The following is a 12,995-nucleotide window of genomic DNA, read 5'->3' as shown; positions in this document are numbered from 1 at the left end:
TCCCAATTAATAAAAGAAACCACACAATTGAAAGGGAACTAGACAAACAGAAAAAAAAGGGAAATAGACAAACAAATATGCATGATCAAACAAAACTAATTTCCCCACTGGCTATGCCTCGATCTGCTTCTCTGAGGCATTGATAACCTTTGAGAGATTTTTCCAGGAGAGTTGAGGGGTCTGAAGCCAGATGGATAGGTGGAAGAGTGAGAAAGTAGAGGCAGTGGGTGTAGACAGATCTTTCTAGGAGTTTGGCAGTGAAAAGGAGGAAACTACTGGAAGATCATTTGAGGGTGTGGCAGGGTCAAATGAAGGGTTTTTTTTTAAAGGATGAGCTAGACCTGTGGAGAGCTATCCTGCCCTCCTCCTGGGTGTGTGCACCAGAAAAGAGAATCATTGAGTTAAGAGCTGGAAGGCCATGAAGTCCAACCTTTTTACTTTGGAAATAGAGGCCAAGGGAGGGAAGTGATTTATCCATCAGTCAAACATCAAGGAAAAGGCAGGGCAAGCATCTGAAAATACTGATTTTCTGACTCCAAACCCAGGGCTTTTCCCATCAGACCCTGCTGTCTTTCAGGCATCCTCGAGGATGCTTAGCTTGGTTGTTTTTCCATTGCTTAGCCTCAAAGGTCAGGGATTTATCCAAAACAATCTCTAGTTTTCCCAATAACCCTATATGGGTCTGACGTCCAAAAATATACTTAAACCCTTAGAAAGAACACCAGATTTAGAATCAAACTGTTTGGGTTTTAGTCCGGGTTCTGCTGCTTACAGCGAGAGCTGAGGCAAGAACTTCCCTTCTCTGAGCCTTAGTTTCCACTTCTGTAAAAAGAGACGGTGCGGGACAGCTAGGTGGCGCAGTGGATAAAGCCCCGGCCTTGGATTCAGGAGTACCTGGGTTCCAATCCGGCCTCAGACACTTGACACTTACTAACTGTGTGATCCTGGGCAAGTCACTTAACCCCCATTGCCCCGCAAAAAAAAAAAAAAAAAAAAAAGAGAGGGTGAGGCTAGATGACACTTAAGAGACCTTCCAGCTCTAATGCAGTCCTTTGATCCTTCCTGGGGATGGACGTGTGTGTGTGTGTGTGTGTGTGTGTGTGTGTTTAGGAGCATGAATTGAGAGCTAGAGGCACCTTACAGTCCATAAAATCCAAGCCCCTCATTTTCCTGGGTGAGCTGAAGTGGGGAGGTGACTTGCCCAGGGTTAGTCTGAGGAAGGATTTGAACTCTGGTCTGATGCCAAGTCAAGAACTCCATCCATCAATTATGCCCAAAGGGCGATAAAGCTGTGCATACCCTTTGACCCAGCAATTCCACTTTTAGGTCTTTTTCCCAAAGAAATCATGGAAGGGGGAAAGGGACCCACATGTACAAAAATATTTATAGCTGCTCTTTACGTGGTAGCAAGGAATTGGAAGTTGAGGGGGTGCCCATCAACTGGGGAATGGCTGGACAAGTTGTGGTATATGAATACAATGGAATACTATTGTGCTGTAAGAAATGATGAGCAGGAGGAGTTCAGAGAAACTTGGAGGGTCTTACGTGAGCTGATGCTGAGTGAGATGAGCAGAACCAGAAGAACATTGTACACAATATCATCAACATTGAGTGTTGACCTACTGTGATGGACCAATGCAATGGTACAGAAGAGTTCCAGGGAACTCATGATAGAAGAGGATCTCCAAATCGAAGGAAAAAAAAAAAGAACTGTGGAGTATGGATGCTGATTGAACCATACTATTTCTTTTGTTTTGGGTGCTGTTGTGTTTTTTTTTCTATTTTGAGGTTTTGCATCACTGCTTTGATTTTTTCTCTTGTAACAGGATTAATGCAGAAATAGGATTAATGTTATTATGTGTATATATATATGTGTGTGTATATATCTATATCTATATCTATATCTATATGTATATATAGATATATAGATATAACCTATATCAGATTACCTGCTGTCTAGGGGAGGGGGGAGGGAGGGAGAAAAATCTGAAATTGTAAAGCTTGTATATACAAAAGTTGAGAACTATCTTTACATGTAACAGAAAAAATAAAATACCTTATATGTAAAAAAATAATAATAATAATGAAAAAAAAGCTTAAAAGCTAAAAAATCAAAATAATTTATTTAAGCTAAAAAAAAAAAAGAACTCCATCCATCATGATACCTGGCCCAACACTGGCCCTTCTGGGGAATGTCAAAGCTGGAAGGCAGTTGGGTGGGTGGGGGAGATGTTGGAGGATGCTTGAGATTATTGGAGGGACACAAGGAGGGATGCAGGGGTCCAGGGCATTCATAAGTCTTTCCAGACACCCCCACCTAACAAATTCTCAGTCTGGACTCAGAGGGAGTTTTCTACATGTGCTACAGCACCCTCTGCTGGTCTGCAGAGGTAACAGCTCAAACCAGCTGGTCCCGCCGCGGCTTTCTCAAGGTTTGACTATGGATTCTTCTCTCTTGGGTCTACAAAGGGTAGCAATGGCTGTGTGACCCTGGGCAAATCCCAAGTTTAAGGCATTCCTCATACACCAACCGTATGACCCTGCTCAAGTCACAGCCTCTGCCTCAGTTTCCTCATCTGTGGGTGGAAGAGATTGGACTTCATGGCCACACAGACCCTGATGGGCAGTAAAGACAGGATAGAGCATACTGCAAACCAGAAAACTGGGATTGGAGTTTCTTACTCTGAAATTTACCTTCAACAAGGTCACCTCTACCTCTCTGAAATGTAATTTCTGGAGCAGCTTTGGTGGATAGAGCCCTGGCCCTGGAGGCTGGAGGACCTGAGTTCAAATCCATCCTCTGATACTTACTAACTGTGTGACCCTGGGCAAGTCACTTAACCCCAATTACCCACAAAACAAACAAACAAACAAACAAACACCAACTTAGCTCATGCCATGGAATGGTTCTTGGTGGGAACTGGGGCTGCAGGAGTTTAAATATTCACCAGTGGAATGGTGATAATAATATTCGTCTTGCCCACCTCAAAGGGCTGTTGTATGTCAGTCAGTGTGCTATAAAAATGTGAGCAGCCCACTTACAGTGTAGCAGCTGAGGCCCAGAGAGGTCAATGACCCAAGTTCACACCAGGGGCCAGTGAAGGAAGGACAGATTCAGGATCTGTTAATTTATTCAGCAAGCATTGAATTAAATTCCTACTATGTGCAAGATGCTGTTCAAGGGGCATGAGATACAAGGAGGGATGCTAGCTACACCTTGCCCTCAAGAAGCTTATGGTCTGGGGGCAGCTGGGTGGCTCAGTGGATAAAGCACCAGGCCTGAATTCAAGAGGACCTGAGTTCAAATCCAGCCTCAGACACTTGACACTTACTAGCTGTGTGACCCTGGGCAAGTCACTTAACCTTCATTGCCCCGCAAAACAAAAACAAACCAAAAAAAAAAGACTTCCAAAAACAAACAAGCAAGCAAAAAAGCTTATGGTCTAGCGGCTGGGGGGGGAATGCATATATTAATATTGCACTGTGTGTGTTCTCTGCTCCCTGGGTTTGTCACGTGGCCTGTGAGTCATAGCTTCACTGGGTCATGGATGAGTAGCTGCAAGGGCTCTTAGAGGTGATCAAGTCCAGTCCCCTTTCCTTACAGAGGAGGAAGTTGAGGCCCGGAGGGGTTAAAGGATCTGCCCAGGCTCACCCAGCTGCTAAGTGTCTGAAGCATGCTTTGACCTTGGACTTTCCAAACTGCAGTATCCTGGCCTCTATCCCACGCTGCCACTTTTCTCAGCCTCTGCTTGAAGACCTCAAGTGAGGGGAGAACTCACTAAGAGCCGTTTGCTTTTGGCCTCCGTGATTGTGGGTGGTCCTTCGAGTTGGCCAAAATCGCCGTCTCTGAAACTTCCATCCGTCCCTCCTAGTTTTGTCTGTTGGGGCCAAGTAGAACAGAGTGAATCCTTTTTTCCCACGTGACAATCCTTGAAATACTTAAATGACAGAAATCATGTCCCCTTCTCCCCTTAGCCCCGCAAAGTTAAGCAACTTCCCAGCTCCTTAGACGACAGCCTCTTGAAGATCCCCCTTCGGACAAGCCCTGCCTTGTCAGTGTTCTGGTACAATTGAACTTGCAGTCCGCTAAAACCCCCAGAATATATTTTCTTTTTGTTTTGTCTTATGCAAAAGCTTGTTGTCTAGTCACACCTACCGCACCCTGTGTTTGTGCCTTAGAGCCCAAACCCACTTTCAGCGTCCAGGCTGACTGCCTATCACAGTGTCTTTCTTCCATCTCTCCTCCCCACCTGTCTCCTAGGTTCCACAGGCCACCTTCTTCGAGCTCTCCTGTGTATCAGCGTCCTCTTCCTCATCGCTCACGTTGCCTTTCAGATATGCCTGTACACAGTGCCTGGCCTGGATGAGCTACTCGGAACCAACTGTGAGTAGCCTGGGTCTTGGGAGGGGCAGGAGTCAGGGGGCTGATGGGAAGACCAGGGAAGACCAAATCTGGCCCCTGGAGGAAGTCCTCAGACTTTCCCTCACCAGCATCTGATATGGGCCGCTGGAGTTACATCCCAGTTTGGTAGAGCCAAGGGTGGGGCCCTGAGTCTAGGGAGGTGGATGATAATCTGGATGCACACAGTGAGGCCTTAATCCCAGGTGATGGGGCGCTTTATCCCTTATTCTATCAGCACCCAACTATGGCTAGGACAGAGCATTTCCACTGGGCCGTAGCTGATCCTGGAGCTCTGGTCATGCCACGGAATGGTTCTTGGTGGGAGCCGGGCCTGCGGGCGCAAGGATCTGGTCTGTTGCACCTCTGGAATTCTCTTGGACCAGGTCGGGGTGGGAGGGAATGAGGGAAGGGGGGCAGCAAAGAAGGAACAGGCTCGGTGATCTCCCAATCTATCCTGCACTTCCTGGACAGAGATGACCTGGAGACCTACCTCCCCCACCCGCAGCTGGCCCACTGAGGTGGTCACTACTGCCTGCTCAGAGTGGAGAGGAATTTTGAGTCTGTGCAGTCCCAAGCTCCAGTTCTCTCCCCCTCCCCCTCCTCCTTTGCCCAGCTCCCTGTCCCCTTTCATTTGCCCTCCCCATCCCTCCCCTTACCCCCTGCCCCGCAGAGACTCAGAGGCAAAGAAAGATCCCAGCTGCTCCCGGCATCTCACTGGGGTGCTCTGGGCCTCCCTCCCCACCCCTGTCACCGTACAGACGCCACCTAATATGGAGCCCTCGTGGAAAGCCAGACGACGATTTAGGGCCGCTCCACATGTGCCCAGCACCAAACGCTCCCAAGAATAGCCCAGCCCTGCCCAGTCCAGGCGGCCTCCCCATTCCTGTATTGTAAGAGGACTCGGGCGGGGTCTGCTCATGCAGGACTGGAGGGCTCAGGAGGGAGGGGGAGAAGTAGTCACCCAACCCGCAGCAGAGTCCTGTTTGCTATATCCTGACCTTCCCAGCTGCTCTATTCTGGCGTCCACCCCACCTTGGAGGCCTTGATTCAGCCCCCAGGGACCCAGCTGGCTACTGTGTAGAGCCTCACAGAGAGGGAGAGCAGGGAGGGCCTATATAATGTCAGGGCAAGGAGGGAGACATAAGAACCCAGAATGTCAGTGCTGCAAGGGACTCTAGAACCCAGAATGTGAGGGCCGAGAGAGGCCTTAGAAGATAAAATTCAAAGAACAAAGGAATATGAGAATGTAGAACACAAAATGTCTGGGCTGGGAGGGACCTTAAAACATGTAATGTTAGAATTAGAAGGGAGACAGGCAGCTAGGTGGCACAGTGGATAGGGGCGATCTTAGAACAAAGACTGATAGAACTAGAAGGAACCTTAGAATATAGAATGTCTGGGCTGGGAGAGACCTTAGAACATAATGTAAGAGATAAAGGAGGCTTTAGAGCAGGGACCTTAGAACATAGAATGCCAGGTCTGGGAGAGACCTTAGAACATGGTGTGTCAGAGCTGGGACAGATGTTTTAGGACACAGAATACCAGGTCTGGAAGAGACCTTAGAATATGGGATATTAGAACTGGGAGGGACCTTAAAACACAGAATGCCATGTCTGAGAGAGACCTTAGGGGGCAGCTAGGTGGCGCAGTGCATAGAGTACCAGCCCTGGAGTCAAGAGGACCTGAGTTCAAATCTGACCTCAGACACCTGACACTTACTAGCTGTGTGACCTTGGGCAAGTCACTTAACTTCCAACTGCCTCACCAAAAGAGAGAGAGAGAGAGACCTTAGAACCTGGGATGTCTGAGCTGGGAGGGACCTTAGAACCTGGGATGTCAGAGCTGGGAGGGACCTTAGAACCTGGGATGTCAGAGCTGGGAGGAACCTTAGAACACAAAATGTGAAAGTTAAGAGAGGCTTCAGAACACACTGATAGGATTGGAAGGAACCTTAGAACACAGGATGGCAGAGTTTGGAGGGACCTTAGAACACAGACTGACAGGGTTGGGAAGGACTCTAGAGATCATCCAGCTCTATCTTCTCCCCCTCCTTCTCACACAGCTATTAAGTGTTAAGTGTCTGAGGCAGGATTTGAACTCAATTCCTCCTGACTCCGGGGCCAGTGCTCTATCCACTGCACCACCTAGCTGCCCCTCCCCTTACAATTTTTACAGAGACATGACAGCTGTGGCTCTTGACCTCATGGAATCAAGATTGCTCACCTAGAAGCAGAAATCACCCCCACCCTGACTTTACCTTCCGTGAAACTTTCCTGTCCCCATTTTGTAGCCCTTCCTAGACCTGTCTGCTCCCACCTCTTGCTCTCTGACACTCAACATTCTGACACCTTACCTTGGCCACATGTTCCTGGGGTTGACGGCTTGGTTTAGATTCATGTAAGAATGTCACCTTGTGTTTATTGATCATTCAGCTTTTTGGAGGGTTTTCCCGCCTGTTATCTCATTGGATTCTCACAGGGAAGGGATGACTGCATTCCCATTATACTGAAGAGGAGATTGAGGCTTAGAGGAGGCCCATAGTGAGTAAGTTAGTAACTGGAGAGCTGGCACTGGAATTCAGGGTCCCTGACTGCCCATTCCGGGATCTTTTCCCTACCCTGCATTGTCTCCCTGGCCCTCAGCACTTTGGATTCCCTGACCTGGGCCTTCTGGCAATAGCAAGTGAAGGAATAAGTGTCTTGACCTAGTGGGAAAGTCTGCTGGATTTGTGGCTGGAGGTTCTAGGTTCCAATCCTGGTTATGCTAAGTGTGACCTTGGGAGCAAAACTAATCACAGGGTCAAAGGGCTGACTTAAAGAAGGAAAGGTTCTGAAAAAAGGTATGACCTTGGGAACATCTTGTCAGCTCACTGAGCCTTGGTTTCTTTATGTGTAAACTATGGGTTCCTCCTCGCTCCAAATCCCAGGAGCTGGAGCCACCCCAGAGTTGACTTGGCCGGCCTCACCTCTGACAAAGGTCGGACTCCTTGGGGCCTTTGGAGTGGTACCGGGTGCCATGATATTCACCAGCTAGAGAGCTGGGGGTGGGGGAAGGAGAATCCAGATAGTTGGTGTTGGAAAAAGCTGATCCAAATGACCTTGGCCTCTCTATTCTCTTATAGGCAGTTCCTGGGAGATTCTGGCCTGTCATGTGGGGATCACCAGGTAAGAGGGTCCTCTGTGCCCATCCTGTTCCCACAGGGGTATCTCTCCCCACTGCTGCCTTATGGCAAGATGTCTCCCACTCCTGACTCTGCTCATCCTTGAAGTCTCATTTCAAATGGTCACCCCCTCTGGGAAGCCTTCCTTGACCTCTCCCAGGGAAGCTTTGGTTCCAATCCACACTGACATCCGTTGGCCCCCTGGAGGGGCTGGGCAGCAGCTTAGATCACAGTGGGACATTTATGCTTTGGTCACTGCCATGGTTCCTGGCCATCTCCTTTCCTGATCATCCTCTGGGGGAGATCCCTATCCTGACCCTGACATGAGCCCCCATCTGAGAGCTGGCTGGGACACTGCCACATGTTACCTAACTCGACGTACTTCAAACCTTTACAGACTGAACTTGGATGACATCCCCAACACCCTGCGCTTGGTGGCCCCAGACCTGGGCATCCTTGTGGTCTCCTCCATCTGCTTGGGCCTCTATAACCGCCTTGTGAAGCAGGCCCGCCGAGCCCGGCGTTCAATGGTCCTGGAGCCACAGGAACAGGTGCGTTGGAGCTCCTGGTTTGGGTTCTAGAATGCCCGTTGGGAAGGGATGGGGAGGTGTAGAATGCTTAGCTTTTGGTTAAGTTCGAGAACTCTGAGGGCTAGCTAGACCTCTTGGGTGCTAGATTGGGCAAACATGGGTTGAAGGTTCCAGGGCTTAAATGAATCTAGATTCTCCAGTGCTCAGGTTCTCTCAACAAGATGAAATGGCATTGGATTGGGATCTAGGGACATGGTAGAGGAGGGTTCTAGATCCTTGCAGGGTAGGGGTCTAGAGGCACCCAGACACTGGCTTACACATGTGTGTATGAGGCATTCTAGAGTTCTCATGAGCCTAAGATTCTAGAACCGCTGGAAAGGTCTGAAGCCTGGGAGTCTGAAAGGTGAGAAGGGCCCGGCACTCAACGTGGACCTTCTTTCCTGGGGGGCTTCTTTCACTAGGGCTCTGCTGTCAGTCCTCACATCTGTGCCTGCCATTAATGACAGGGGCCAGACTGGGAAGCGGGCATAGTTCAGGGCAGCCGCATCCCCAGTGTGAGAAGCCTCTCAGCAAGCCACCAGACGGAGGGTCGGGAGAATGGGGAAGGAAGGGACAGGCCGTTGCTGTTTCACAGTCAGGCATCTTCAGCCTCCCAGAAGCTCCTGAGGCAGCCTGGGATTCTCCCATGCCAGTATTCCTGGGGAGGGACAGTAGTGAGGACCCAATGCCCACAACACATCTGTAAACCTCCCTTCCCAGCTACATACTCCAAGCATCTCTCCCCTAATCCCTCATGGGTGCTTTTCACTGACGCCTTGATATTCTTCTATGCTCGGGGTGACACGGGCAGTCTCACAGTCCAGCTCATGAGAGTGTTCCTGCCTGGCCTCCCCCTTCCTCCCATGCCCCACCCAAAAAGCAGCCCTCCCTGAAAACCACATGAAGGAAAACCCAGCCACCGCTGTGACTCACCCAGTGGCCCTGGGCATCAACTCTTTCCCTAGTGCCAACAGCCAGCTCCTTCACAATGGACGCCCATTGGCTCCAAACAGTGGCCAGCCCACTGGCTCTGGGGTTGGAATAGGCAGCTGCCTCCTGCCCAGAAGGGGACTGGGCATCAGCAGGGCCCATTGAGAGGAGGATTCTGGCCAGGGTAGGTCAACTACAAGTACAGAGCCTGTGAGAAGGGTTGGGGAACGCTTGCCAAGGAGTTGGCAGACACACTACCTGTCTCCTATTATTCCAGTTATCTCCTGCATTGGCTCCCAGCTCTGAGGTCTGCCCCAACTTCCTATCTGTTCCCCTCCGACTCTGAGTCACTCAAGGCTGTGACATACACCAGAGCAGCTGGTCAAGTTGGGATGGCATCCTCTATAGATATATTGTCGTTGTTTGTCCTTCATTCTCGAAGAGGACTGTGAGGTCAGGGTGATATCATGACTTTGGCTGAATTGGATTTAAGTGAGAGAGAGCTGTGCAAAGTCGCCAGCCTCACTCTTTCCTACAGAGCCACCTGGGTCCAGTGGCAAGATAGATATCAGGACGACTGGAGATAAGCAGAAGGGCCGTACACTGATCACTGAACTCCTCTGCCTCTTCCAATCTAATGCTTGCTAGGCACTCCTCATTCTCCTACTCTCCCCAACCTCCTCCCTGTTTTTGATCAAAGTGGCAGAAGAAGATCTTGCCCAAACCAGGAACCCCACTGGGGCCAATCCCACCTGGGCTGTCCCCAAAGCTGGCTGACACACGTGCCTCTATTTCCTCATTTGTGAAGGGATGATAATACTACTTGTATGTATTTATTCCACAAACTTATTGTGAAGCAATCCCTCACACAAGGAGCACCCTAGGATGCAATTATAATTATTGTTATTGTTATTACCAGCATTATTGTTGGAAAGAATGCTGGCTGGGAGTCAGTAGACTTGGGGTTGTGTCCTGGCTCCGCCTCTTCTGGGGGACCCCAGCAAGTTAACTGCTCAGAGCCTATTTCCTTATCTGTTCATTGGGGGCTGGGTGGGGAGGGCTCTATGGTGTAACAGTGAACTTAGGGTCAGGAAAGCCTTAGGTGGAACCCTACTTCAGCCACTTGTAGCCATGTGACCCTTCAACTCAGCGGGTCTCAGTTTCCTCGTCTGTCAAAGGAGGGGCAGTTAGACTGTGATGTAGACCAGGAGAGACAGAGGTGAGGCGCCAGGCTTAGCATCAGGAAGACTTGAGTTTCCATCTTGACTCAAAGGATTATAACTGAACAGCGTGTAAGTCTCTTTCTGTCCATTAACAGTATATGAGTCGGGGCAGCTAGGTGGTGCAGTGGATAGAGCACCTGCCCTGGAGTCAGGAGTACCTGAGTTCAAATCCGGCCTCAGACACTTAACACTTACTAGCTGTGTGACCCTGGGCAAGTCACTTAACCCCAATTGCCTCACTAAAAAAAAAAAAACAAAAAAAACCAGTGTATGAGTCTACATGAGCCTCTCATCTCTTCCTAGGTGAGCAGGGGGCTGAGGTCGGGAGAAGAGAAATAAATAATCTTAGCTCTCCTTCCTTCCTAAGCCAGAGCCTGGAAGCTTCCCTCATAACCCTGCACTTTTTTTCCCTATATGCCCTGCTTGCCAGCACCACCCACATTCTGCCCACCCCACCCCTCTGAGTGCTCCCAGAAACCCTAGTCTGGGCACAGGAGGAGCCCAGGGGCCATCTGGTCCAGCTAAAATAGAGAACAGGGAGTGAGCTGCTGCCCCATCAACCCCTCTCCCAACCTGGGGGCAGGCATTGGAGTTTGCTACCTACCTTCCTTTTTCCTAATGTTCTGGGCTACTTTCCACTCCCACCCCAACACACACACACACACACACACACACACACACACACACACACACACACATGCACACACCCCTCCATCCCCCTCTGCATGCCTCATACAAATGACTCAGAGGGCCAGGGAGCAGGTCTCCTCCTCCCCATCTACCTCCTCCTGGTTACCAGTTTGACAGGCAACAAACATACCAAGGAACAGAGCTCCCATTATAGGAAGCCTGGCGGGGCTGGGCCACGCTGCTGACCCCTGGGAGCTGGGAAGTTGTTACAGAGTTTGAGGGACTCCCATTTCCTCCTCCCTTGCTCCAGGTAGCCCCTCCTTAGAGGGGGAGGGTGCTGAAAGGATGACAATGTTCTGTCTGCCTCACGTAGACCCACCGACTCAGAAATCTATAGGAATCACGCCCCCCAGAGGGTGTTCCCTCCCCATAGTGCTGTCCTGGCCTGGGATTGGCCAGCTCAACACCCACCCTACTGGGGATGCTTAGAAAGAACCATCTGTGTCTGAAGCTTTGGAACCAGGGGGAAGCCCTGACCCCCGGGAGGGACGAGAAGAGGTCACATTCACACAGTCCTTTAAAGGACTTTACAAAGCACCTTCCACTGCCTGAGGTCTCCCAGCATCCCCACTGTCCACCAGCTCCCTGTTATCTGAGGACAACTGGGAGAAGTGGAGACGATGAGATGGCCACGGTTCCAACCCCTTTGACCTTAGGCGAGCTACTTTGAGGGGAGGGGGGGCTCAGTTTCCTCATCTCAAAAGGGTGGACTCGATGACCTCAGGTTCCAGCCGGCCTTGATCCACCCATCTTCCCCCAGCCAGGAGACTAATAACAATGATCCCTCTGGGTAGTGCTGGGTATTTCCCAAAGCACTCTGGGCAGCATGGTTGGATTAAACTTGAATCACCACGGAGTAGTGCATCACACTGGCCACAGGGAGGCGATATGGAGATTAAATAGTTTTGTGTATATTACCTCCTTTGATCCTCCCGACAATCCTATAGGCTTAGAAGCTAGTATTATCCTTATTTAAAGAAACTGAGGCCCAGACATCAGATGAAGCGACCAGTCACGAGGCTAGTGAGTTGTGAAGCAGGGTTTGAACCCAGGCCATGTTGACTCCAAATCAGCCGCTCTATCCGTGTGCATGAGAGAGGCATAGTGCTGGGATGGGAAGAGCTCTGAATCTGCAGTCGAAAGAGAAAGTTTCAGAGGCTAGATTCAAATCTAGCCTCTGAAACTTACTACCTGTGTGACATCGGGCAAGTCACTGAACCTCTCTGGGCCTCGGTTTCCTCCTCTGTAAAATGGGCCAGGATGGCTTCTGAGGACCCTCCTGGTTCTAAATCTATGACTCTGTGACTTGTGAGAATTCATTTCTTTTTATTTAAACTAAGGGGTTGGGCTGGGCTCTCCTCCAGCTCGAAATGCTATGATCTTTTGTGAGGTCAGAGGGGGATGAAGTTGTCACAGGGGTGGGACGGGGATGGGAGTGGGGGAGAATCGGAGAAGGCTCCTCTGGGGAGCTTGAAAGGATGTCTGGGAATTAGAGGTTGAGGAAAGGCACGTTCATTATGACCCGTGCTCTTCCCAACAGGCCTTCTGACAGCTTAAAAGATGAGGAAAGAGGCTCAGGGGTGAAATCTTGGACCAGCGCCCCATGGAGATTTAGTGGTAGAGAATGAAAGGAGAGAATTTGTCTTCTGGCTCCCAGCCAGCACACTGAGGAGCCAGAATCCTGTTAGGGTCATGCCTGGCTCCCACCATGGGGGCACGGCCCCCCTCTCACTGCCTGGGGTTTTGTTCTTGGCTGTGAGGACAGTAGGAGGTACTGTTCCCATGAGAACCCATTGAAGTGCATATCTCCTCTACCCCAGTGGGGATTTACATGAAGGGGAAGTATCCTTCCTCGTGCTAGAAATTGGGTCCCATCCTAGAGTAAGGCTGAGTTTAACAGGTTTATTGAATCTTAGCTATGAAAACCGCCTCAAGGGTTGTCCAGTCCATAGCTGAATGAGAATTCCCGGGACAACAGCCCCACCAAGTGGTCATCGGCATGAGAGGCCACGTCGCTCAGT

At 50.1% G+C, this 12,995-nt stretch overlaps 1 protein-coding gene across 3 annotated transcripts in view; it reads left to right on the top strand.

Moving 5' to 3' along the window:
• Positions 1–12,995, top strand: part of PIEZO1 (piezo type mechanosensitive ion channel component 1) — a 183,384-nt gene that overhangs the window by 107,563 nt on the left and 62,826 nt on the right. For all 3 annotated transcript variants that reach the window (XM_043984200.1, XM_043984201.1, XM_043984199.1), the window contains exons 3-5: positions 4,262–4,384; positions 7,524–7,566; positions 7,960–8,113. In XM_043984200.1, the coding sequence (XP_043840135.1) occupies positions 4,262–4,384; positions 7,524–7,566; positions 7,960–8,113 (320 nt within the window). The remainder of the gene's footprint in view (positions 1–4,261; positions 4,385–7,523; positions 7,567–7,959; positions 8,114–12,995) is intronic.

The sequence above is a fragment of the Dromiciops gliroides genome, chromosome 2 (genome assembly GCF_019393635.1).
Source record: "Dromiciops gliroides isolate mDroGli1 chromosome 2, mDroGli1.pri, whole genome shotgun sequence".
NCBI lineage: Eukaryota > Metazoa > Chordata > Mammalia > Microbiotheria > Microbiotheriidae > Dromiciops > Dromiciops gliroides.
This window is presented reverse-complemented; position numbering and strand designations above follow the sequence as displayed.